We start from the raw sequence: 26,407 nt of genomic DNA, 5'->3' as shown, positions 1-26,407 counted from the left end.
ATATAATATATTTTATATATGTGTGTACAATTATAGGTATAGTAACCATCACTGCCCTGAAATCCTGCCTTGAGAGACAAAGGTGCTGTAGGCAAGCTGGCATGTAAAGGAGGACAGGGGTTCTTTCCACTACGTTGCTGAGCCCATAACACCAGAAACAAACCTTGAATTTTCATTTTAACTTTTTTTTAAAAGATTTTATTTATTCATTTGACAGACAGAGATCACAAGTAGGCAGAGAGTCAGGCAGAGAGAGAGGGGGAAGCAGGCTCCCTGCTGAGCAGAGAGCCCGATGTGGGGCTCGATCCCAGGACCCTGGGATCACGACCTGACCTGAAGGCAGAGGCTTTAACCCACCAAGCCACCCAGGCGCCCCTGATTTTAACTTTTGATGGCCCCAAATAGCCAAACTTTCATCCGCACAATGTTTCCATAGCTCTTGAAATGAAGTAGCTATTCAGTAAGAATTTCCTCAGATGGATTGAGTCACATTTTCAAACTTGCCTAGGTACCCCAGTATCTGGAAGTGCTCTTTAAAAAAAAAAAAAAAAATTCCTGTGTGAGTTAAGCTTTTTGTTTGTGTTTTAAACGCTAAGAAGTTATGTCCTTTTAAAAAAATAGTTGTCTAAAATGCTGTGGGGAAAAAAGATATCTGATTTCAACGAAGAATAGAGTCATACAGTGGGCCAAGTGATAAACCACAGACATCTTTACGAGCTCGGGAAGCTTTCTGGTGTCCCTCATTGTCCCTACTCCATTTAGATGGAGGATATGATTTTGGCTAAGCATTTTGAAAACAGCTAAAGGATGCCCACTGCTACCATTTCCTGCCCCTAGTACTCAGGTGGGTTCAGGTTGGGAATTTCTATGTATTAATTGAGCAGAGAGGTTACGTAAATTACTGTCTTGATAGTGCTTTTCCATTCATTTATCATGTATTAAGTCATGGTCCACCTAACCTCCATTCTTTGGTTCCTATGTTGAGAAATGATTCCAGAATATTCCAGATAATGTGCTATGTGCTGGGTAGAGAGAGATGACTGTCCAACAGTGGTGGCAGGAATATTACATGGAACATGATTAGTGTACAGAATTAAAACCCGAAACCTGAAAATCTGGAAATAATAGAGCACCTGGCAGGATTAAACCATGTGAGCCATGAAGTGATTAGTAAGTATTCATTCAAATATTCACTCATTTATCAAGTATATATAGAGTTTAGATGTTAGGACAGTAGCAGTGAACAACAGGGACAAAAAGATGATTTGGTGTGTAGAAATCTGTTTTATTTTCAATCCTTGATCTAATTTGAATGACAAGATTATAGCTGTGTCTTTTGGAGTTGTATTAGTCTAAACCTCCCTGAATGTATGAGGCCCCAAATGTTTTTATGCATCTGCATGGGGCTAGCCTTTCACCTTGTGTGGTGGACAAATCAGACGTTGTCTTTTTCATTGGTTATTTTCAGTGTTTGGTGGCAAAGCTTTCTACTTTCTGCCCTACCCTTTCTGCTCAACTATTACTTTTGAACATTCTCCGAGATCAGGGCCTGGGAGGGTTCTTTTGTGTAAGAAGATTGTATAAGCTTAATAATCTCAAAATGATGTCTATGGTTTATCACTTGGCCCACTGTATGACTCTATTCTTTGTTGAGATCGAATGCTTTTTTTCCCACAGCATGTTAGATAACTATTTTTTTTTTAAAGGGGCATAACTTCTTAGTGTTTAAAACACAAACAAAAAGTTGATACAACCATGGGCTGCAATTCTTCCTCTTCCATACTTTCCCAAATTTCAGGACTTCTGTGCTACCATATATGCGTTTATTTACTTATTTTTAATTTTTTAAAAGATTTTATTTGAGAGCGAGAGCGAGTGAGGGAAAGAGAGAGAGAGTGCGCGCGCGAGAGAGCGAGCGCAGGAGCATGGGGGAAGGGCAGAAGGAGACAGAATCAGACCCTCCACTGAGCAGGGAGCCCCATGCGGGATTCCGGGATCATGACCTGAGCCGAAGGCGGATGTTTAACCAACTGAGCCACCCAGGTGCCCCCATAATGTGCTTTTAATGACACATGGATTTACTTATGTGTTCTAGTTCACACGTGTGCCATGCATTGCCTTTGAGATTATCAGGTCCTGTAGAGCAGGCCGGGGCTTCTACTTATTTTATCCCCTTTCACTGTCCCAGTGTGATGTACTGTGACTGGAGAACATACCCTTAAATGCTGTTGACTAGCTCAGATTCTGGACACATGGCCATAGCGAGGTCAAATGCACATGTCTCTTCAATTTCATATTTCTCAACAAATCCGAGCTCAAGGTTATTTGTCTTGCAGTCAAACCATGAGGCCCATTTCTTACCAGCTTTTGACAAAATCTTATGCATTCTCTTAGATCTCCTGCCAGCAACCATCTTGCCTTAGCAAACTGGAAAGCTTTATAACATAATGCAAAGGGAGAGTGGCAGGCATCGACACAGCAGAGCAGAGCTAATAATAATTTTTAAGAAGAAAAGCTACTCCCAGGAATCTTGGGCCCCATGGCAGGCTGATTGGAGGGTGATTTCGGGTAAGGGGATATTTTGGCATTTTTTCACATTAACTAGTAGCTGCTTACATCATTTGGGCAGAAGCCCAGCTCTGTTTCTCTGCAAGGGGAGAGTAACACACCCCAAACTGAAGTGAGAGAATTCACTTCCCTGGCATTTCAGGGGAAGCCTATCTCGCTTGGAGTGCTTTCTTTTTCTGGTAGAATTCAGGGCATGCTTCTCAAAGGTTGGTGTGCATATGGGGCATTTGTTAAAAATGCAGATTTCTGGACCTCACCCAATGCTATACGTTGTATTGTGGTTTTGCCTCTGGGCTAAAAATGCCATTTTAAAAAAGATGTAAGTATTTAAAATATATCATGGTTTTTGTAACTCCATTTTTGTTTGTATTCAGTTAAAAAAAACATACAGGAATCTTCAGAATATGGAAGTAGTCTAGGTCTCTTGGAAGTCCTGAGTGGAGAAAGTCCCCTCAGTGAGTATAGTCATTCCCTTCCATATCCTGACCTCTGGCTTACTACGCATGTGTGGTGGTCCAGAGGGGTGCCAGTTCCCATCTCTAAAGAATCGGCTGTCTTCCTCTCTTCCCCAAGGTGGCTGGGTGGGTAGAATGCCCTGTTCCCATTACTCTGGGGCCTGCTGGCAGTGACTTTGATATCAGTTTCTCTACTTTAGAGCCCTCGTAGCGACCTCAGTTCAAGGGCACAAACTCAGCAGCAAAATATCAGAATCCTTTCTACAGCGCCAGCTCACTGCCAACCATTGTCCCCAGTGTCCCTCGGACCCGAGGACTGGTGCCTCCTCAGTAGTCCAATTAACCCTTCTCAAACTGCAAGATCCTCCTCATTGGATGTTACAAACAGGTTCTTCTCCCAACTGAACATATGCAGTTGTCTGGTGGGTGGCCATTGCGTCTGTGCCTCCCCACCCCTCCTTCAGCCTCTCCCCAGGCACGAAACCACTGTGAATCCCTCTCCTCCATTCTGTTGCTAAGTGGTTGGAATGACTACTGCTCTGATGACTCAGGGGCTCGGTGCGTGTTACTCTTTTCCTGGTTACCTAGCTTCCAGCACAAATTCAGCTTCTCAACCTCAGCACCCATGCTCTGGCTTCAGTCTCCTGCTCTTAACTCCCCTCACATTCCACTACTGAGAGCAAACACTATCTTGTCTCAGGGCTTCCAGAGTGGTCCCAGCTGTTTGCAAATGGGGGCCAGAAAGCAGGGAAGGCGTTACAAAAGAGGATATATTTAAGCGGAGCCTTGAGAGATTGGCAGGATTTCTGCAGGCAGAGGTGGAGGGAAAGAACTTTCCAGAAAAGGGCAACACTATGAAAAGTGAGGAATAGTAGAGCTATTGAGTAGTGGCCATTGAAGTAAAATGAGTTACTTGGGATTTGTTGACAGAAATGGTTCTCAAACGTCATTGAATATTAGACTTGGCTGGGGTGCTTGCCAAAATGCAGATTCCTGGGCCCCCCTTCAGACCTACAAACACTGAAGATGCTGCGGGGATGGGAGGATCCAGAATTTACATTGTTAGCAAGCTTCTTTGGCTGATTTGGATGCAGGTGGTGGTTGACCGCACTTTTGGTAACACTGGTTCTGGGATTCTACCTGCTAGTTCAGGTGTACTCAGCAGTCCGAAGCTCTGCCTCCTCCCTATCTGCCTATGGCCACCCCTCCTTCCATCCCTCTCTTGACAGGACAGCGGGAAGTTTGTACACCCCAAAGATAACTGTCATGGCCACCCCTCCTTCCATCCCTGTATTGATGGGACAGGGTGAACTTTACACCCCGTAGATAAATGTGATGAGGCCACCCTGAAAAATGAGCAAAGCTGACTTATCAGGCTACTATGGAAGGAATACAGGGTGTGGGGGGGGGGGAGACGAGGGACAAAGGCAGCTCCCTACGCTTTATTTTTTTTAAAGACTTTATTTATTTCTTTGTCAGAGAAACGAGAGAGTGCACAAGCAGGGGAGCAGAAGGCAGAGGGAGAAGCAGGCTCCCCACTGAGAAAGGAGCCTAATGCTGGGCTCAGTCCCAGGACCCCGGGATCATGACCTGAGTCGAAGGCAAGACCCTAAACTGACTTCGCCACCCAGGTGTCCCCTAGCCTTTCTTAATGTGTGCACAATATAGCCAAAGAGCTGAAAGGTGCTGGAGAGGATATCTGGTGGTCCCTGAGGCTTGGTACTCTCTGAGTTTTCTTTTGGGCAGGGGTGAGGGAGGCTGATAATGTTTAACACTGAGGAGTTATAATTTTTTTCTCTTGGTTTTATTGTGATATAATTGACACATAGCACCTATGAATTTAAGGTGTACAACATGATGACTCGACCTACATACGTTTACCACAGTAAGTATAATTAATATCTGCATATAGATACAAAAAATTTCTTCCTCATGATAAGAAATTGCTACATCTACAGTCTTAGCAATTTTCAATGTATACCATATATATATATATATGTATATATATATATATATATATATATATATACACACACACACACACACATACCATACACACACACAGGTCAATATATACCAGTAGTGTTAACTCTAGTCCTCATGTTGCACATTACATCCCCAGTACTTCTTTATTTTAGAACTGGAAGTTGGTGCCTTTTGACCACCTTCCTCCAATATCCCCTCCAGTGAAGACAAATCTGATCTCTTTTTCTGTGAGGCTTTCTTTCTGAGTTTTATTTTTTTAAGATTCCACATATAAATTAGATCAGACGATATTTGTCTTTCTCTTCCTGACTTATTTCACTTGGCATAATGCCCTCCAGGTCCATGTATGTTGCCTATCTAATAGGAAGGCATTAGAGAGTCCCCATGCCAAGACGGCCAGCATCCCTTGTCAGGATGTAGGGAGGGAAATTCTTCCTGTACTGAGGACAATAAAACTGGGAGGGAAAAAAAGACAATTGCAAATTGATCTGGTGTCCTAGATCCCTGAGACTGCAGAAGGATCCACTTTCCACCTTTTAGAATGGTACTGCAAGGTTCTCACAAGCATCACAGGGGTTTATTTAAAGATCCTTTAATGGATGGAACACAAGCACACTCGTAGAACAAGATAGGTCCTAATCAGTGGACTGTCATTCTGTTTCTCTCTTTGATTCCAAGGCATATGGCAGGGAAAGAGGCAAACAAATTGGTAACAGCACTGGGTCACTGGAAATCCCTCCTCTGTGATCCACCTCTGACCCACTCTGCTGCCTTCAAAGAAATCATCTACCTCCAGAGATTCAGAATGACATTTGGGCAGTTGTAAGTTCCTACATTCTTGTGAAATCAACCAGTGGGATAGCAGTCCCTTACTACCTCCTCTGCTGTCATCTTGACAGTTTCAATTATCTTCCTCTTCTTGTCCTCTCTGTCCTACCGTAAGGTGGGGGTGTGTGAAATGGTGGTGGTGGTGGGAAACAAGATGGGGCTCAGGGTAACTGGATGCTGGAAATTAAGGATGTGTTTCTTTCCTAGTGGACCCCACTGACCACTATCTGTTGTTATGTGAGGAAGGTGGGGCTATAGTAGAGTAGCACAAAGCATAGATAAGTTTGTTGTTGTTGTTGCTTTGTTGCTGGGTTTCTTTGTTTTGTTTGTTTGTTCGTTTGTTTCTGGTAGGCTCTACACTCCGAGGAACTCCCCACCCTGAGATCAAGACCTGGGCTGAGATCTAGATGCTCAACCCACTGAGCCACTCAGACACCCCAGCATAGGTAAGTTTTGGTTGAGGAATAGCACTACAAGCCTTTGGGTAATATAAAATATGTAGCTCATATGGAAACAAACCATGTTTCTTTCTCTAGGCCTCCAGTTTATCACTGCAAAACAACAACAACAACAACAAACCCAACTATTCTTGTGATATCTCCAGTGGTCCTCAAAGAAAATAAGCTCTAATTGGACTCTCAGATCCTACTAAGCTCCATTGCTGGAAGAATTGTCCCGCCCTCCATCCTGACAAGGGGTGCTGGCTGTCCTGGCATGGGGACTCTGTGAGTGCTTTCTGGAGCCACTGTCTTCTCTATGTAAGTGATTTCTGGCCAGTTTCAAACACAACGGGCCAGAAAATAAAATGCTAAGTGTTTTAGCTTCCCCCTGGGAAAGGGACATCAGACCGCCAGAACTTCCCACCTATCTAGAGCTTCATGCTTTTCTAAGCACTTTTCATATTTTCTCATTTGATTCTCAGACCCACCCCATGCAGTTGGTGGTGCACTGGTTGTTATTCTGTGTGTGGCGAATGAGGTCTGAAAGGAGAAATTACTTCTTGGGGGTCACATGTCTAGTTAGTGGTAAAGCACATCTAGAATCTGAGTCTTCTGACCTTGTGCTTCCACTCAGATCGGCCACTTACTTGGTTCACTTACTATCTATGGGGATAGTGTTCAAAAAGGATTCAGTTGCATAATGTCTGGAAACGTCCGTAACATCTGGCCATACCCAATCCACATCAGAAGCTCCTGGTAGCGTGACTTTCTTGTGTCCTCATTCCCTGCTCCTCACTCTCCTGCTAAGCCCCCCACCTTTTTTTTTTAGATTTAAAAAAAAATTTATTTTTGAGAGAGAGTCTGCATACAAGCATGAGTGGGGGTGGGAAGGGACAGAGGGAGAAGCAGACTCCCTACTGAACAGTGAGCCCGATGTGGGTTTTGAGCCAAGGACCCTGGGATCATGACCTGAGCTGAAGGCAGGTGCTTAACTAACTGAGCCACCCAGGTGCCCCTCCTGCTAGCCCTCCTGAGCCTTGAGTGTGGGGTCACCAATACCCAGTGAGCTCCTTAGACCCTCTCTCACATCCCTAATTAAATTGGCAACTCAAGGCTTTACTTCTCCAGGAGTCTCCACAGAATGACTGAAGGTATAATGACCAGGGTAAAAGAGGAGGGATTTGGGGAAAATCTTTTTTCTGTTTATGTTTTAATTGTATTTTTTCCTAGTCAGGAAAATAAAGCTGACTTATTCTTATCTGTCAGTTCTCAGCTTAAATATCACTTCATCAAGGACACTTGCCCTGAACAAGCAATTTAGACTGGGCTTCTCTTCACAGCACCTTGCTCTGCTCTCTCACACCAACAATCACAACTCACTTTAACAGACTTGTCCCCATTTAATTATCCTTAGGCTTTCCACTAGAAGAAAAGTTCACTGAGGTTAAAGACTTTTGTCTCATTCATTATTGCAGCGCTAGAGTCTGGCACAGATTGGGTTACAACAGATTGTTGTTGTTGTTGTTTTGAGAGAGAGAGAGAGAGAAACTGTAAGCAGCTGGAGGAGGGCAGAGGGAGAGGGAGAAAGATAGAATATTAAGCAGACTCCACACCCAGCATGGAGCCCTGTGTGGGACTCAATCTCCCAACCATGAGATTGTAACTTGAGCCCAAACCAACAGTTGAACGCTTAACTGACTGAGCCACCCAGGTGCCCTTATGACAGCTTTTTGTAGAAGGAATTTGCTGGAAATCAAAGGCAGATATGTCAGTGAAGGCAGCATCAGTAAGGTTTTTCAAGCGTATCATCTTATTGGTTTCACTGTACCCTACTGAGGTAGGTTTTATTACTATTTCCTTATAAATAAGCCTCACCAGAGTCAAGAAACATGTTTAAGGACATACCACTAGAAACTGGTGGACCATAATTCCAATCTGGGTTGGGTTGATGCTAGGACCCAAGCTCTTTTTAAAAAAAAAAAATTATTTATTTGGAGACAGAGAGAGAGAGAGAGAGCACGTGTACACACACAAGTGGGTGGGGGGGAGCAGAGGGAGAGGGAGAAACAGACTCCCCACTGAGGAAGGAGTCCAGTGATGTGGGGCTTAATCCCAGGACCCCAAGATCATGACCTGAGCTGAAAGCAGAGGCTTAACTGACTGAACCACCCAGAAACCCCTAGCACCCAAGCTCTTAACCACCAAGATGCTAAGGTGTACCATCTCTTTGGGAAGTGCACCAATTGAGATTTTGCAATAAGCAGCAAGTTTATTCCTGTGTGTAAGAAAGGTATCTGCAAAAAGTGCAGAGACAGAGCCTGCTGATCAAGCTCAGAGATTTTGAAAACAGACCCCACCACATGCCAGACCTCTGTCAACCCAAGTTTCTTTTCCACTTGTTTCCTTCAGCTTTTTCTGCTTCTGAAGAGCCCTTTGCAGAGCTCTTGCATTCAGCCATGTAGGTTGTACACTGCACAATTTTGGCAGCACCGTTCACAGCAGATGTGGTGGTCCAGAAGCTCACTGAGCTGTCACTTTTTCTGGGGGTCCCCAGAAATGTAAAGTGAAAGGAGGCACAGGTTGTTCTGCCTGCCTGTATCTTTCATTTGGTGAATACGGGCACCTTTTCCTTTCACAGGACAGAAGCAATCAGATGGTGGCGAGAACTACGGTTGGCTTAGCTCACCCTGCAGTTTTCAGAAATAACCAGGACTAATTCAGTCAGGCCTTCCATTTCTGAGCCTGGGCAGAAGAGAGAGGTGTACCTGATCATGTGGGCGTGGGAAATCTACTTGTCTGTCTCCGTCTGCCTCACTTATCAGGACGTTGCCCGTCCTTTACAGGACTTACAGAACTCTCTAGACCACCCTCCTTTTTTTTTTTTTTTTTGAGGATGTTATTTATTCATTTGAGTGAGAGAGTATGAGTGGGTTGGGGAGGAGCAGAGGGAGAAGCAGCCTCCCCCCTACCCCGCTGAGTAGGAAGCTGGACATGGGGCTCAATCCCAAGACGCCAGGATCATGACCTGTGCCTAAGGCAGATGCTTAATCCACTGAGCCACCCAGGTGCCAGGGAACACTTCTATTTTCTGCATTGCTTCTTAACATCACCTGAGGAGTCATGGGCCCTGCATTCACCTTAACCTAATTGCTTGCAGACGGCAGCCTCTCAAGTCCTTGTAGAAAGAAAGAGAGAAAGGAAGGAAGGAAGGTAGGAAGGAAAGAAAGAAGGAAGAAAGAAAGGGCTTGCCATGTAGCCCCGGTCAAGTCGCAACCTTTGGAAGCCTATTTCCTCATCCATAACATGCAGATAATATTGCCTACACTCAAAAGTGCTCATGAGGATCAAATAAGACAATATATGCAAATATGCTTTGGGAAGTATAAAGCGCGATGTTACTATAATTATGAAATCCATCATGTAGGCAGATTTCTTTTCAGTCAGTTAATGCTTCCACCCATTGCCATAGAAATGTATTCATCTCCAAACACCAAACCCTTGCAATGGATATAAATCCGCATTATGCATTTTTTAACATGGTTGACAAACTATAGATCAGGAATGTCCTCAAGCTTCTCCCTGTCAATCAGTGACAAAGTTGAGATGGGTTCCATGTTACTAAGCAGCAGGGGAATATAAAGAAAACCTAAAGCAGAGCCCCTGTCTTTATAGAGCCTCAGTCTACAAAGGTAGAAGAGTGATACATATGGAAACAACTAGAAGAGCAGTAAGCAAACGATGGCCTGCAGGCCTAATCTGGCCTGCCACGTGGTTTAGAACAGCTTGAGAACTAAGAGGGGTTGTTACATTTCTAAGAGATTGAAAAGAGATCAAAAGAAGAGTAATTTTTTTTATATAAAAACTTTATGAATTTCAAATTTCTGCACCCATAAATAAAGTTTTATTGGCACACAGTCATGCCCATTTGTTTTTGTATTTCTTATGCTTCTTTTGTGTTATAATAGCAGAATTGGATAGTGGTGACAGAGATCTTAAAGTCCACAAAGCCTAAAATATGCACTGTTTGTCCTTTTTTAGAAAAAATTTGGCCAACCCCTGAACTCAAGGACAAGGAGCTTAGCTTTGGTCAGCTTTGTCAGTTGCTCTGTCCCCACACATTAAAATATTTTGCCACATGCATTAGGAATTCATGAATTTGCTCATTTATTCAATAGATATTAAGTGAGAGCCTACTATGTGTCAGACACCCATATCCTGGTTAAGGATAGAGGAACTCCAGCATCGCGTATCTTGCATTAGTTAGATTTCCTGTATGAGATGAGATATTAAGAGAAAAACCCTATAGCAAAATCTCCCAGAAGATTTATTGGGTGCTAGAAACTTCTTTGTACCTCCAGGAATCTTCAGGGCAAGGCCAATGGGAATTTTGGTGGAGTTAGTTGAGAGGATTCTAATAGTTCGAACCTTCTTTAATAATGTTGATTTTCTAATGAATTAGGGGATCCAGAATACTTTCTTTTCTTTAACTCTGGGAGCTTCCAGGAATGCCACATTTATTAAGAGCAACTAAGAGATAAATATTTGTCATAAAGCTTTTGTGATGAAATCAGAATTTTATGGAACTTCTATATAAGGCCAAATCCCCAGGGGAAACTGGGAAAGAAAACAGGAAAAAGCAGAATCCTGTGACAGAAGAAAGAAGGATAAGAAAGAAATACAATGACTTTTTCTCTTAAGTTTTACTCCCCAAACTCCTCTGTTTTTCTCTTTCAAACAAAAACAAATTTACTTTGACAGCTGATGTAATATAACTTCGCTGTCAGACCTCAAGTGAAAGAAAGAGTAATGCAGCGGGTTGTTACCTCCTTCTGGGTATTGTGACTTCTGTGTTGTAGCTAAAGGACACCTCCTGGCCTGTGCTGTCTCTTACATGGATTTGGGCTACAACACAGGGCGCCGATGACCACGGAAGAGAGAGGCCTTATTAATAGTGATCACTCCGAGCTCGTGTTTGTTTTCTAAACCTCACTTGCTCAGAAATCACAGATTATTCGTACCATTTAGCTTTCCAGTCAACTGACTCTTGGTGCCCAAAACAATGGTAATGGGAACAAGCAGAATCCAAGAAGAACCCTATTTCCCAACAATGCCCTTTGGCCATGGGTCTTTGACCAGTCCGTAAGGAGGTGAGGTCTTCCACAAGGAGCAATTCTTCCCAAGGTTAAGCACTGAAATCGCTGGAAATACAAACATGGTCATTTTTATGGACATGGATCATCCGTTGATAGTTGTTATTTTAGAGTGGCTGAAGTCACCTTTGGCTTAGGGACTGTTGCAAGACCTGATCCTTTGCAAAGCTGTGATGATGATGACATTTTCCTTCAGTGCCTCTAATCTCTTTTCCTTATTGGTGTCCCTTCCACAGTCTTTGGGCACTATTCCCTCATGGTCTTTCTCACTCGCTTGGCCCCCTGTGCAAACCTGATCTCAGTAAGGGATCAGATTTATTTACACTGAGTCACAAGTGACCTCCTAATAGCTTAACACATATTTGCATGCTAACTGGGGACAGGTCTTTAGGTGAGGGATTTCTGGATGACAGCAGGAGGAGGTTTGTGAATCCTCTGAGATTTTATGCTAAATTTGATCACCTTTGTTCTTTTCTTGTCCATGTTCAACGGATGATCAAAGCAATCCATGACCCTAAAAAGGTTAAAGGCATTCTTCAAGGAAGAAATGAAATTGCAAGAGAAGTCTGAAACTGTGGTTCTGTGATTGTAGACCCCATGAGAAGAGGGGTCTGTCCTGTTCACCTGTCACCTAATGCGCCCCCAGTAACAAGAATGTAGTATAGTACGGTATAGTCTCTCAAAAAATATTTGTGAAATGTATTCATTTATCCATCCAGGAGAGATTTTTTTTTGTTAAATGAATGGGTGAAAGAGCCAAGGACATCATCCCACAGATGGACAGAGGACTTCTTGGGGCATGAAGCCCTTCCTGTCACTTGCATAGTTGGTCTTGCTTGGTTTGAGTCACCAAGGTAAGAGTCACCACAACAACTACGGATGTTCTTGCTGAGCATCCAGGACAGGAGAATCTGGGATGCAGAGGAGCAGTGTGACCGTCTGCCCTGTCCGGTTGTCTTTTAGCATGAGGAAGGAAAGCTACTTCCCTTCATTGCCTTCTTCCCTTTTGCCCCCATCTCCTCTTTGTCTGTGACCAAGATCATAACTAGGTAGCAGCAGGCATCAAAGGCTGCTGCGGCTGTTGGAAGTAGACCTTCAGCATTTTGAGGTGGAAAGCTCTTGTCCTCAGCAGATGCGGGCTCTCAGACAGCTGGCCGACAAAACGAGGAGTGTGCCTTGATGCAGAGCGACAGAGGAATCCCTCTCTGTGTTCCATCAGCAGGGGGAAGGCCAGGCCCAGGCAAGATGCAGAGATCAGAAAAGTCGGCCTTTGGTGCCCCCTGCAGCATCAGCAGAGAGAATGCTCCTCTTCTTGAGACTTCCAGAAGCCCGCTTGCTTGTGAGGACAGACTTTCAAGAGAGGCTTTTGGGGAGGAGAAGCGACAGCCTGAGAGGTGCCAAGGCAGTTTGTGTAAGCTGAAGGAGGAATTCTTGTCATGCAAATGAGCTTGAGAGCTCTGAACTTTTTACCCTTTGTGGGTGTGATTATCTCACATGGGTTGCGTGATTGTTCACTGAGGAGGCAGGTGGTATTCAGGGCAGAGTTAGGAAGAAACTGGAAGTTCGAAGTGCACACAGGCACACTGAAGGAGAAAAAGAGAGCCAGGGCACACGCGTGCACGTGTGTGTGTTTGTGCGTGTGCGTGTGTGTGTTTCGAGGCAGGGGGAGAAGGGCAGGGAATCTCAGCTCAGAGAAATGGAAGGCCCCGAGTCTCTAGAACCAAGGGAAAGACTCCTTAGAGTCTAGCCCTCTGATTAGAAGTCAGGAGATCCTCTTTATCAGTGAATCAAGTAGAAGGATAAAGCTGAGGGAGTCCAAGGTTGGGGGTGAGGAGTGTGCATCCAGGTCTGGGGGGGTTGAAATGCAGGCAGGGAAAGGGGTGGGTGTAGTATTGTGATAACTTTGGATTAGAGACACCTGCCAGTGCCATTATTAAAAGTGTGCCCTTGGGTAAGTCACTTTGTGCTCTGGACCTCAGTTTCCTCACCTATAATATTGAGTTAATAATAGTACCCGTCTCACAAGGTTGTTGTAAAAATTTGATGAGAAAATATGTATGAAACGTGCTTTGTATTGTGTCTGGCATATACTAAGTGCTCCATAAATGGTAGTTATTATTGATGGTAGCTATAATGATAATAGATTGGAAACAGTTGAATGCCTATCAGATTAATAAAGTCTGTTGGTATCCTAGATATTCATTGCATACTTATCACTGACTTCTCCAAGCCTTATGGCACTGAGAAAGAGCTCGGCTCAGGCCTAGAGGTTGGAGTCAAAGGGCTTGTCCGAGGTGAGGTCCACATAAGGCAAGGTAATTAGCCTGGGGTGCTATGCTGAGTCAGGTGGATGGCAGTATAAAGACTCAGAGTGGGGATGTGAGAAGCCATAAGAACAGACCTCATCTTTTAAAATTATTTTCCTAAAGGCAGGCTCTGAACTTGGTCATCCAGCTCCTAGAGGTACGATTTCCCCTACATGCTTCTCCTCATTGCTGGGGCATAGTCCCTATTTTCACAGGGAGGACATTATTCCCATTTGAAGATATTTTCTTTAACTTTTTAAGATTTTATTTATTTATTTGAGAAAGAGAGAGAGAGAGAGAACACAAGCATGGGGAGCAGCATGCAGAGGGGGAGGGAGAAGCAGGCTCCCCATTGAACAGAAAGCCAGACCTGGGGCTTGATCCCAGGACCCTGGAATCATGACCTCAGCTGAAGGCAGACGTTTAACCAACTGAGCCACACAGGTGCCCCCCATTTGAAGATATTTTCATGGGAAATCAAAGAAGAGGAGGCAGAAAAGAAAGAAGTCATCTCCTATACCCTTGTTGCTTTCAATCAATACCAGGCCTATCCTTGCTGATGTGCAAACAATTTCCCTGTTAGAAATGAGATCTGAGGGTTATCTGCCTTTTTCTGTCTTTCCAAATTTGACCGTCAAGACTCAGCCCCATCTGTCTTTCATAAACCAGCCCCACAACCACCTGATCAGAGAGGTACAGATAGGTTGGGTTATAGCCAGACAAATGGAAATCACTCTAGGTCTTTCAAGCAGAAAATTTAAAACAGGGATTAGTATATATCGATGACGGAATAAATAAGAAGCCAAACAGGACAGTGAGACAGCTCAGAGAGTTATCAACTCAGCAGCAATAAGAATCCCATCTTATCCCTAGAGTTGGAAGGACAACTGGAAGAGGTGGTAAGTGGTATTACCAGAGCCCAGAGATGGGGTATCTGGTGGGAGCTAGAGTGAAGATGCGGATGTCTTGCAAAAGTTGGGGCCAAGGAGAAAAGGGATACTTGGTGCTAGTTGGACGTGAGCCCCATGGGAAATACAGTTGCTGCTGGTCGTACCACAAAAAGTGGGGCTTGGGATGCAGAAGAAATATCCAAGCTCCTCCCTTATTTTTTTCTTTTTTTACCTTTGGGTTGGTCAAACCTACCCAGAAGCCAAAGGGCAGGCTGATACAAAGCAGAGAAGAAAATGAACAGAATGGGTCTGAGAGTCAGAAGGAGAGAAAAAACCTTAATTATCATCCTTTTACAGAGAAGTCATATGAGGCTGAAAGAGGTCAAGTTGCCTCAAACCACACTTAGTCCAGGTTTCAAATTCAGGCAGTCTGACTTCTATGCCCATTTTCTCTGTAATCACTGTTACTATACAATCATGATAATACTACTATTATTATTTTACCCATCAGATCTCTCTCTCTGAACTAGACTTTAAGCTCCCCAAACACATCAACTCTGTCTACCTTTATATCACTTAGAGCACCAAGTCCTTGTGTATTTTTCAGAACCTACCAAGAAATGTAAGTTGTTCACTGATCTGGGATTATTAGCAGGTCTTCATAGTTTCCATATCACCCAAAGTGGGGGCACTATTAAAACATCCTCGGTGGTTCTGAATGTCTGCTTTCTTGCTAGTGAAAGTTAGCGATCCCAGATCGGGTTCCAGAGAATCATTTGGCAATAGGGAAAAGCACAAGCTACAACGAGAAAAATCTATGTCTAGGTTGCTTGAGGGTATCCCAAAGGAAAGAGACAGTTATTAAAATTTGAAATGTCTCTGCTCCAATGTCATCAAATTTCTACAGGTTGAATTGAGCAGCTCCTTCACCTGGAAAGAGGCAGAATTCCCCCGGGAAGCCGTCTGGCCCTGGGCTTATGTTTGTTTGGAGATTTTTAATGACTGTTTCAATCTCCTTACTGGTTATGGGTCTGTTCAGGCTTTCTATTTCTTCCTGGTTCAGTTGTGGTAGTTTATACGTTTCTAGGAATGCATCCATTTCTTCCAGATTGTCAAATTTATTGCTGTAGAGTTGCTCATAGTATGTTCTTATAATAGTTTGTATTTCTTTGGTGTTAGTTGTGATCTCTCCTCTTTCATTCATGATTTTATTTATTTGGGTCCTTTCTCTTTTCTTTTTGATAAGTCGGGCCAGGGGTTTATCAATTTTATTAATTCTTTCAAAGAACCAGCTCCTAGTTTCGTTGATTTGTTCTATTGTTTTTTTGGTTTCTATTTCATTGATTTCTGCTCTGATCTTTATGATTTCTCTTCTCCTGCTGGGCTTAGGGTTTCTTTCTTGTTCTTTCTCCAGCTCCTTTAGGTGTAGGGTTAGGTTGTGTACCTGAGACCTTTTTTGTTTCTTGAGAAAGGCTTGTACCGCTATATATTTTCCTCTCAGGACTGCCTTTGTTGTGTCCCACAGATTTTGAACCATTGTATTTTCATTATCATTTGTTTCCATGATTTTTTTCAATTCTTCTTTAATTTCCCGGTTGACCCATTCATTCTTTAGAAGGATGCTGTTTAGTCTCCAGGTATTTGGGTTCTTTCCAAACTTCCTTTTGTGGTTGAGTTCTAGCTTTAGAGCATTGTGGTCTGAAAATATACAGGGAATGATCCCAATCTTTTGATACCGGTTGAGTCCTGATTTAGGACCGAGGATGTGATCTATTCTGGAGAATGTTCCATGTGCACTAGAGAAGAATGTGTATTCTGTTGCTTTGGGATGAAATATTCTGAATATATCTGTGATGTCCATCTGGTCCAGTATGTCGTTTAAGGCCTTTATTTCCTTGCTGATCTTTTGCTTGGATGACCTGTCCATTTCAGTGAGGGGAGTGTTAAAGTCCCCTACTATTATTGTATTATTGTTGATGTGTTTCTTTGATTTTGTTATTAATTGGTTTATATAGTTGGCTGCTCCCACGTTGGGGGCATAGATATTTAAAATTGTTAAATCTTCTTGTTGGACAGACCCTTTGAGTATGATATAGTGTCCTTCCTCATCTCTTATTATAGTCTTTGGCTTAAAATCTAATTGATCTGATATAAGGATTGCCACTCCTGCTTTCTTCTGATGTCCATTAGCATGGTAAATTCTTTTCCACCCCCTCACTTTAAATCTGGAGGTGTCTTCGGGCTTAAAATGAGTTTCTTGGAGGGAAAGAGGCTCTACTATCCCTTGGACTTAGAGCTTCCATAGTTTGGATTGTTTTGTGGGACTGAAAGCTAGCAGGGTTATGTTTTGTTCTGTTTTCTTAAGAAGAAGCTCTTGAGAGCAAGATGAGGGATACAGGTATGTTAGATGAAGTATCCATTTTTCTGATGCTCATGAAATCTTTGGTCACTGGAACTGATAGGACAAGTAGATTGGTGGTTCAGGGTTGCCACGTAACTAGGGAAGATGAGAAAGTGTGCTGGGGACTTGGCAGTGAAATTGAAGTTCAGGTGCTTCCTGTCCTCAAGGTCTGTGTGATGGGGTAGCAGTTCCTTCCATGAATGAGTGCTGGGGTCAGACTACCTCAATTCAAATCCAGCTTCTACCACTCTTTAGCATATGTTATCCATCTCCTGGGGATAATAGAGTATTATAATATAGTGTACTATCTTTATTTTCTCCTACCTCTCTGGTGGTTCTTTCTCAGTCACCTTGGGTGACTATCCTATCTTTTCAATTTCTACACACTGGAGTTCCTCACATTTGGATCTCTTCTCTTTTGTATCCACACTCACTCCCTTAGTGATTGTTCTGAGTCCCATGGCTTTCAATGTGACTATCACATAGTGACTCTCAAATCTCTTCTTTCCAGTCTGGACCTCTCTGCTAGACATGTAGACCACTGTCTACCTGACATCTCCACTCAGATGTCTAACAGGCATTTCCAACTCCACATGTCTAAAACCTAACTCTGGATCTCTGTCCCAGGCTTAAGCCTTCTCCTTTACTACTCTTCCAGTTACTCAAGCCCAAAGTCTTGATATCATCCAGGACTCCTCTGTTTTGCTCATACCCCACATCTGGTCCATCAGAATTCGATGTAGCTTTGAAATATACCTAGAATCTGGCGACTTCCCACCATCAGCTCTTATTTTGGTTAATGCAGTGATCTCATAATTGGTATCTCTGTCTTGGTTGCTACACCATTTCTGTCTTTTCTCAATCAGCATATCCTTTAAAAAGATATTTTACTTATTTATTTGAGAGAGAGAGAGAGAGAGCACGCACAAGCAGGGGAGTGGCAGGCAGAGGAGCCCAACACAGGGCTTGATCCCAGAACCATGGGATCATGACCTGAGCCAAAGGCAGATGCTAGTCTGACTGAGCCACCCAGGTGCCCCTCAGTCAGTATATTCTTATTCAAGTGTAAGTCAGATCATATACTTCCTCTGCTCAAAACCCTTGCATGGCTCCATACTTCACTCAGGGTAGAAGCCAAAGTCTTTACAAAGGTCTCCCAGACCCAACTTTGTTGTTGACTCTTATTACCACTCTGAAATCATCTCCTATTTCTCTCTGACCTTTATACTCCACTCCAGTCACACTGACCTTCCCAAGGCTGAAATCAGAGAGTCAGCATGGCTGAGCTCTTATCTCAAGGCTCTGGAGAAAAATCTGCTTCCAAGTTCATTTAGGTGGTTGGCGGAACTCACTTCCTCATGGTTGTAGGACTGAGGTCACCATTTTGTTGCAGGATGTCAGCTGGGGGCTGCTCTCATTTCCAAGAGGCCACCTGCATTTCTTCCCATGTTTCCCTCCATCATCAAGCCAGCAATGGCACAGGAAACCCTCCTCACACTTCGAATCTCTGACATCGTCTATTGTTACCACCTGGAGAAAACTCTGCTATTAAAGGACTTATATGATTAGATTAGGCCCATCTGGATAATCTCCCTGATTAGTAACCTTAATTACATCTGTAAAATCTCTTTTGCCACGTATGCAACGTAATTACAAATGTGCCATCTCATCATATTCACTGTCCTCTGATGATTAGGGCAGGAAATCTTAGGGGAACATTTTAGGATTCTGTCTACTACAGTGAGATTCAGACTGTTTAAGAAACCAACCAATCACGGGCTCCTGGGTGGCTCAGTCAGTTAAGCAGCTGCCTTCAGCTCAGGTCATGATCCCAGGGTACTGGCATCGAGCCCCATGTCCAGCTCCCTGCTCCTCAGGGAGCCTGCTTCTCCCTCTCCCCACTGCTGTGCTCATACTCCCTCTCTCTTTCTCAAATCAATAAATAAAACAATAAAAAAAAAGAAACCGACCAATCAGAATGTATGTCAGCAATAGCACTGGAACAGAAATGTGCAAAATACCTGCTGTTCCAGGCATCACCTTTCACCTGCTGGATTGTGAGGTGATCTAGGGGCATCCCAGAGGGAACAGCTGGAGTGGCAGCTATTTACCAACAGACATGAGACTATTTCAATGTCTTCCCAACTTGTTGCCCTATCAGTGATTAGTAGTTGGTTATCTGCCTGGTTAGAGGGTTACAAATCACTGTGTAGTGCGCTAGTTTTCCTCTTCTCTGTGCTTTGAAAGTCTGAGGTTGGTCCTGGGTGGGCAGGAAGAGCAACTGCCCCCCTTGGCACTCCCGGGTGTGCGATGGCCCTTTCCAGCCTTGTTTATTGCCTTTGCCATGCTGGGATTGTTTTGATGAATGTCTTCACGGGCATAGCTGTCTTTTGCTGTTGGAAACTTCATCCATTATCTCAGACTCCAAATGCTGGCCCCCTGGGGGAGATAATCAATTCTATGTATTTGGGCTCTCCCCAAGCCTCACAGCAGATGTGGCTGAGTGAGGCAACTGCTATTTACTTAATCTAAGCTTCAGAGTGAACGGTAGCCAGAGAAACTGAGGGTTCTTAGTAACTTGCCACACGAGGCTATATCGCACAGATCATTATAAGCCTCATGTTTTGTGAGGCAAAAGAGATTCCCCTTTATAGGTGAGTTGGAGGTAGGAATAGGGCCTAAGGTAAGTGAATGTCGTGGGGCTTGTCTGCCCCTCTGACCTTGTGTTTTTCTAAGGGAGAATTTGATGAAAATGGTCTCAAGGGCAGCTTCACTTGATGGAACTGGGCACATACACATGAGGAACAGCAGGGACAAGGTGGGTGTATTTAGAGAAGTGTTACAGAGAGAAATAAGCAGCTTAAGGAAGAGAAAAGCCTAAATAGAGAAGAGGAAATCAATGCTAATCACAAACAATAATAATATAAAATGTGGCCTGCTTTTTGCCTGATGATGCTGGCTGGGACCACAGAGCACAGGCCTGGAGTGATCCTTGCTTCCCTCTATCTTGAAGCTGACTACCTATGACTGCTTTGGAGCCTCCTCTGGCTTAGATATATGAAGTTCTTAAGAGCCATGTCTTTATTCCACCAGCAGCTCTGTACCCTGCGCAGAGCATCAAGAAGGAGCTTGACCTTCCAAGGGATTGCTATTAAACGGTGCTCCTGAGCCCCCCTCTTGTGATGTACACAAGATATATTCCCAGTAAAAGCATGTCAACAACTGAGTCTCCCCTTAGACCGAGTCAGCTTGTTGATCCCTTTTGAAATAGGAGAGACTTATCTTCAGTGGCTTCCCTTCCTATGACATTTCCTCCATATCAGGGCCCTTCTACACACTATGTTGACTACAGAAGTGGAGATGTTGCAAGTGGAATCAAACCTGCTTGCTTGTCTTTACTGCTCAGACAGTTCCCTGGATCCAGTTCCAAATGATAAAGACACATTAGCACAAGATCCCAAAGTAGGAGGCAGTATTCAGAAGGGGTGGCCATGAGTCCATAGGTATGAGATAGTATAGACCCGATTCAGGCCATCTTCCAGCAAACCCTCACCCCTACACCCCCAAGCTCTCTTCAAGCTAAGGTGTTTTCCTCAGGTACAACAGTCAGTTACATTAAAACACAACTTGCTGCCAGCAGGTGGTGACAAGGGAGCAGAGTTGATTATTTCCACCCTTCCTAGCAAAATGTCACTGAGCTCAGTGGGAGACAACACAGACCTGTATTAGGTGACAAGAAAATCTCTTTTGTTTTCCACTGCATTAGGAGTGATCAGCTGCAAGACACCCAGGGAGAAAATGACAAGTGCCTCAGCATGAATATTGCCATCTTTGGCAGGGTAACAGGATACTAGGCATGAGGGTGGAAAAATAACCCCCTAAGATTTTAGGCCTGTCCCCTTTATACAGACAGGCTTGGAGTGAGCATAGATCATTCCAGAGTTCTTAGTCTGGTTGGGTTCAAACTACTGAGAGAGAGAAGTATAAAATGGAGTGATATCCCATTTCAAAAGCAGCAGATGAACAGCATTTCAGAGTTAGAAGGGACCTTGTGAGTTTAGCCTGTTCATCTAGACATCCAGACTCACAAGATGGCAGAGACAACAGGGATATTAAAGACCACTGCATCAGACTTGACCAGCTGGTGCATGAAAAGGTGTTCAACATCAGTAATCATCAGGGAAATAAATGTAAGTCAAAACCACCATGAGCTATCATGTCACAGCTGTTAGAGAAGAGCTATTATCAAAAAGATAAGAGATAACAAGTGTGGTGCAAATGTGAAGAAAAGGGAACCTCAGTGCACTATCGGTGGGAATGGAAATTGGTGCAGCCCCTGTGGAAAACAGAATGGAGGTTCCTCAAAACAATTAAAAATAGAAATGCCCATGTTCCAGCAGTCCCACTTCTGGGTATATAACCAAAGAAGATGCAACCATCATCTTGAAGAAATATCTGCACTCCCATGTTCACTGTGGCATTGTTCACAACAGACCAGACATGGAAAGAATCTAATTGTCTCTTGACAGACAAATGGATAAAGAAAATATGCTGTGTCTATATACAACAGAATATTCCTCAACCATGAGAAAGGAGACAGTCCTGGAGGGATGGAAACTGGAGGGCATTATACTAAGACCAATACTAAAGCAGAAAAAACCAGTGTCATCTGATCTCACTTCTATGTGGAATCTGAAAAAGTCAAATGCAGAGAGAGAGTAGAAGGAGGTTGCTAGGGGCTGAGAGGGTTGGAGGAAATGGTGAATATTGGTCAAAGGGTATGAATTTATAGTTAGAAGCTGAATAAGTTCTGGGAACTTAATGTCTTATATGGTGACTCTAGTTAACAATATTGTATTGTACACTTGAAAGTTGCTAAGAAAGTTGCTATCTTAAATGTTCTCACCAAAAAAGGTCATTTATGTGAGGTTATGGATGTGTTCACTAATGTTATTATGATGAACATTTCACAATATATATGTATCAAATCATCACATTGAACACCTTAAACCTACCCAATGCCATATGTCAATTATATCTCAATAAAGACAATCCATTTCAACCCTCTCACTTTTTGGATGAAGAAAATGAGGCCCACAAAGGGCAAGTAAGTTATTCAAGGTCACAGTTGTAAATAACAGGACTAGGACTAGAGTTCCTGGTCTTCTAACTCCTAATATCTTTTTTCACTATACACCAGCACCTAAGCACCTAAAATCTAAACCATCCTAATGGGTACTTTCATGTTCTGATTTCTTTAAACTGTCCAGTGAGAGATATTCTACAAACCCATCTAGAAGACTATGTCATTGCTATTTATGATTAGGAAAGTTCTCCTAATATATAACTCAAAAGCCACCTGTTACAACATAAACCCACTTCTCTTTGGTCTGTCCTTAATTAAAATGGATCACAGATGTTCACTATCACCAGGAATATGTAAGAAATATGGACAATATGTGTGTGTACCTATGTGTGTAAAAATCCATGTATATTTATGTATATATTTATATGCATGCTTATATTTATATAACCAATAATTTAAGCTGTTTTTTTGTAGGCTAGATGATTCCTCAGTGGCAGACCAAATCTGAGAAATGATATCAATGAAGGAAGAGAGGAGTCAGGTCTTTTCATCTGTCTTCCATGCTAGAGCAAAAACTTTTAGCAACAGATAGACCCATGGGGTTGATCTAATATCTTAATATGAACTAAGCATCCAAATCCACTGATTCTCAACTAAACAGGATCTCAGATAGCCAGAACTCCTTTACTAATACTCCATTTCTAAATAAGATAGGCAAATCATAAGAAAATACACTAAGGTTTGATACTTACTTTGGCATCAAAAACCAGAGCAGGGCCTGGACTGATCCCTTGTATGCCTTCACTATTTCTCGTTTAGGGTGATATTGCTGATCTAAATGGTAGTATCATGGTCAAAAAAAGATTCAGTGATTGACTCTACTAAAGTGGGTCACATAGTGGATTGTAATTACTCATCTATACTTGATCAAAAAATAGTCACTTGCTGTCTGAGAAGTTTGTCTTTGGCAATGGAATGCTCAGTTTTGTAAGGAACAAGTTTGCAAGAGGGAAAGAAGACCCTTCTGCCAAAGGATCCAATCAGCTCAATCCACTCTGGAGATTAGTGGCGCCAGACTGTGCCCATACCTCCCGAGCTCTCCTTTCTAAGGCAAGAAAATGGATTCAGAGTTTTAAACATATTTTTAAGAGGCTACCAGAAAGTCCTATTAACTAGAACATCCTCTTCTAGATGACTGGGATTCAATGGACTCAGATTCCAAACTGAGCTGCCTTCGAGAGAAACAGTTCACTCTAACAACTGGGAGAGCTAATAGATAATACTCAACGCAGACACACTGCTTCGTTGAGCTTCCAGTGGGCTCTGGGGCCAATGTGACCACTCCTGCAATGAAGCAATCCCCCTGTAAAGCAAAGGTACTCACGGCAATAAGCTGGTAGGAGTTGTTCATCATGGCAATCAGCATGTTCAGCAGCACAACTAGGGAGATGACGTTGTATGTCCCAAACATGGTAGCTCCCACAAACTCTGTGAACTCGTGTCTGGCTTTGACATTGGTGACATAGAGATTTAAAAGGCCAAAGACAGACCAGAAGAGCGACTGGAGGGTTTCGAAGAGCCTGAAAGAGGTCGAAAAGCAGGTTAGTTAATTCTCTAGGAAGGGCAAGAAAAAGAGATAGAAAATGTGAAGGAATCTGCTTAATAAGGGGCCTGTCAGATTTATGTCCCAACAAGGAGACTGATGATGTCACACTATTTTGGTCTCTTTCCCCATACAATGCAATCAGGTGGGTTCATTTGTTTGGTACCCTTTCTGTCTCCTAGGTTTTCCCCTTCTACCTGGAATATCTTCTTTCTCTTCTCAGTCTACACAGAGCCTATGCTTTTCTAAGAGTTCTTTCCAGGGCTCCTTCCTTTGCCAAACTTTCTCTTTCATCTTGAGACCATGTGATTTATCACCTTCCTAATTACATAATGGCAGTAAATGAGTAGTTAAGAATATGTGGCTTGGGTTAGATTGTTCTAGGTTAAAATCTCAGCTCTGTCATTTGCTAGTCAAGTGAATGTGAACAAGTTACCATTTCTGATACTTCTTTCATGCTTCTGACAGTGCCCAGGGGGGTGCTAAGCTCAGTGGAGGAGCTTAGGGATCCTTGAACTAACACACTGTGTAGATTATTTTAAACACTACGTTAACCAACAATTACCGAGAACTTACTATCTATAAACATGTTAAGCACTTTTCCGTACATGATCATTAATATCCTTATAAAACTTTATTGTTGTGGCTGAGGAATCAAAGATTCAGTGGTCACTCAGCTGTAAGTGCTGAGCCAAAATTCAAATCCAATTCCATCTGACCTCCTGAAACCACTGCATTATTTTATATTAGATGGCTTCACATATTATTGTTTCCTCTTCTAGTCTCCAAATATGTAAGTTTGCAGTGATATGTTTTCAGTGTCTAGGATTTCTTTGGCCTCATATTCTGAAGTCCGTGCTGGTAGCAATAAAAGGCAGCCAACAGCAGAAATCAACAATTTCTCACGCACACAGATGAGGAGCAGAACATAAGAAATGCTACTTTTAAGATTTGATGCCCTTTTTCTATTGCTCAAAATATGTTGTTTTAATTTTTAAAAAAAATTTATTCATTTAAATAAACTTTTTTAGAGAAAGAGAGCATGAGCAGGGGGTGGGGAAGAGGAAGAAGGAGAGAGAGAGAGAGACAGAGAGAGAAAGAGAGGCAGACTCCCTGCTGAGCACAGAGCCTGATGCGGGGCTCAATTTCACGACCCTGAGATCATGACCTGAGCTGAAGTTAAGAGTCAGATGCCCAACTGACTGAACCACCCATGTGTTTTCCAAATGTGTTGCTTTGGGGGTACAATATATTTTGAGAGGCTTAGGCATTTGTTCTTGGGTTCACTTAGAGGGTATGTGGGAAGTGTTTTAACGATTCCCTCTATCTGGAAGTGGTCTTCCCCATATCTTTGCATGACCATCTCCCTAACGTAACTGGAGTCTCAGCTCAGATGTCACTTCCTCAAAGAAGCTTTCCTCGGTCATGCTACCAAAAGTAGCTACACCAGTTTTTTTCTTTGTCTTTTTAAAAAAGATTTTTATTTACTGAGAGAGATAGAGTGAGAGAGCAGGAGCAGAGGAAGAGGCAGAGGGAGAGGGAGAAGCAGGCTCCCCACTGAGCAGGGAGCCTGACGCAGGACTCAATCCCAGGACCCTGGGATGATGACCTGAGTTGAAGGCAGATGCTTAACCAACTGAGTCACCCAGGCATCCCGTCTCCTTTAACTTTCTTTGTAACATTTAAAACTCCCTAAAATTATAAGAAGTAATTTTTCATTTAAATGTTTATTTAAATGAAATACATCCTCAGTAGAATGTAAACTCTAGGAGGGCAGAGACATACAGCTACTCTGTACCTGGCACATGATAGGCACTGAATCATACTTGTTGAATAAATGAATGAATACTTATTAGCTATTACTATTACTGTTCTCAGTGGATTACAGTCTAGAAGACTCCAGTCCCATTGACAACTGCCCAGCCAGTAGGCAGCACCATGGGGTTAGTCATTTTGATGAAGGCTGTGCTCTGTCTGCACTGGTCTGACTCTCATGGAGTCTCTTTCAGGGCTGTCTGGGCAACATGCACATGGCCCTTTTCAACCAGTTGCATGGCTTTTCTCTTTATCATCATAGGTAACTTCCATGATTTTTCCAGCATCACCTGGCTAGCCTAGAAGGAAGAAATTTGTTTTTTATCTGATGAAGATAAGTGCTGGCTTGTGAAGCATTTGAGGAATCAAAAGTAAGATGAGAGACTGGAGTTCAGGGGGCCGGTTGGCACAAGAACCAGAATATGGCAAGTCAGACTTAGCACAGGGTCCGAATTTCTAGGAGAGACTAAAAGTCAGGGCCAGCAAATGCAGTGCATTACAGAGCCAGGCAGCATATTAAAAATGGGAAAGATAAGGGGCTCAGGAGTCTGGTTCTACTAAGATGGCACAACCAGGATGTGCCAGGGGCCACCTGAAATCAGGACAGGTGGGGGGCCAGCAATAGCACAAGCAGCTAGCTGGTAGCTGGAGAGCAGAAGCCAGGGTGGGTGTGTTTCAGAAAAACAGAAAGGAATTGCAGAAAATTGGAAAGGTAGTTTGAAAAACCAGGGTCTCTGGAAGTTGAATGACCTCGAGCATAGAAACATTCAGTAAGGGGTGCCTGGGTGGCTCAGGTGGTTTAGTGTATGCCTTCAACTCAGGTCATAACTCCAGGGTCCAGGGATCGAGCAGTCATGTCATCCTGGATTTCACATGCCC

At 43.2% G+C, this 26,407-nt stretch overlaps 1 protein-coding gene across 2 annotated transcripts in view; it reads right to left on the bottom strand.

The window, feature by feature from the left end:
* TRPC5 (transient receptor potential cation channel subfamily C member 5) overlaps positions 1-26,407 on the bottom strand; it is a 256,603-nt gene that overhangs the window by 15,542 nt on the left and 214,654 nt on the right. For both annotated transcript variants that reach the window (XM_082716419.1, XM_082716418.1), the window contains one exon: positions 23,495-23,690. In XM_082716419.1, the coding sequence (XP_082572545.1) occupies positions 23,495-23,690 (196 nt within the window). The remainder of the gene's footprint in view (positions 1-23,494; positions 23,691-26,407) is intronic.

Source organism: Mustela nivalis (genome assembly GCF_964662115.1).
Source record: "Mustela nivalis genome assembly, chromosome: X".
Classification (NCBI taxonomy): domain Eukaryota; kingdom Metazoa; phylum Chordata; class Mammalia; order Carnivora; family Mustelidae; genus Mustela; species Mustela nivalis.
The sequence above is the reverse complement of the archived record's forward strand: the minus strand, read 5'-3'. Positions and strand labels throughout refer to the sequence as shown.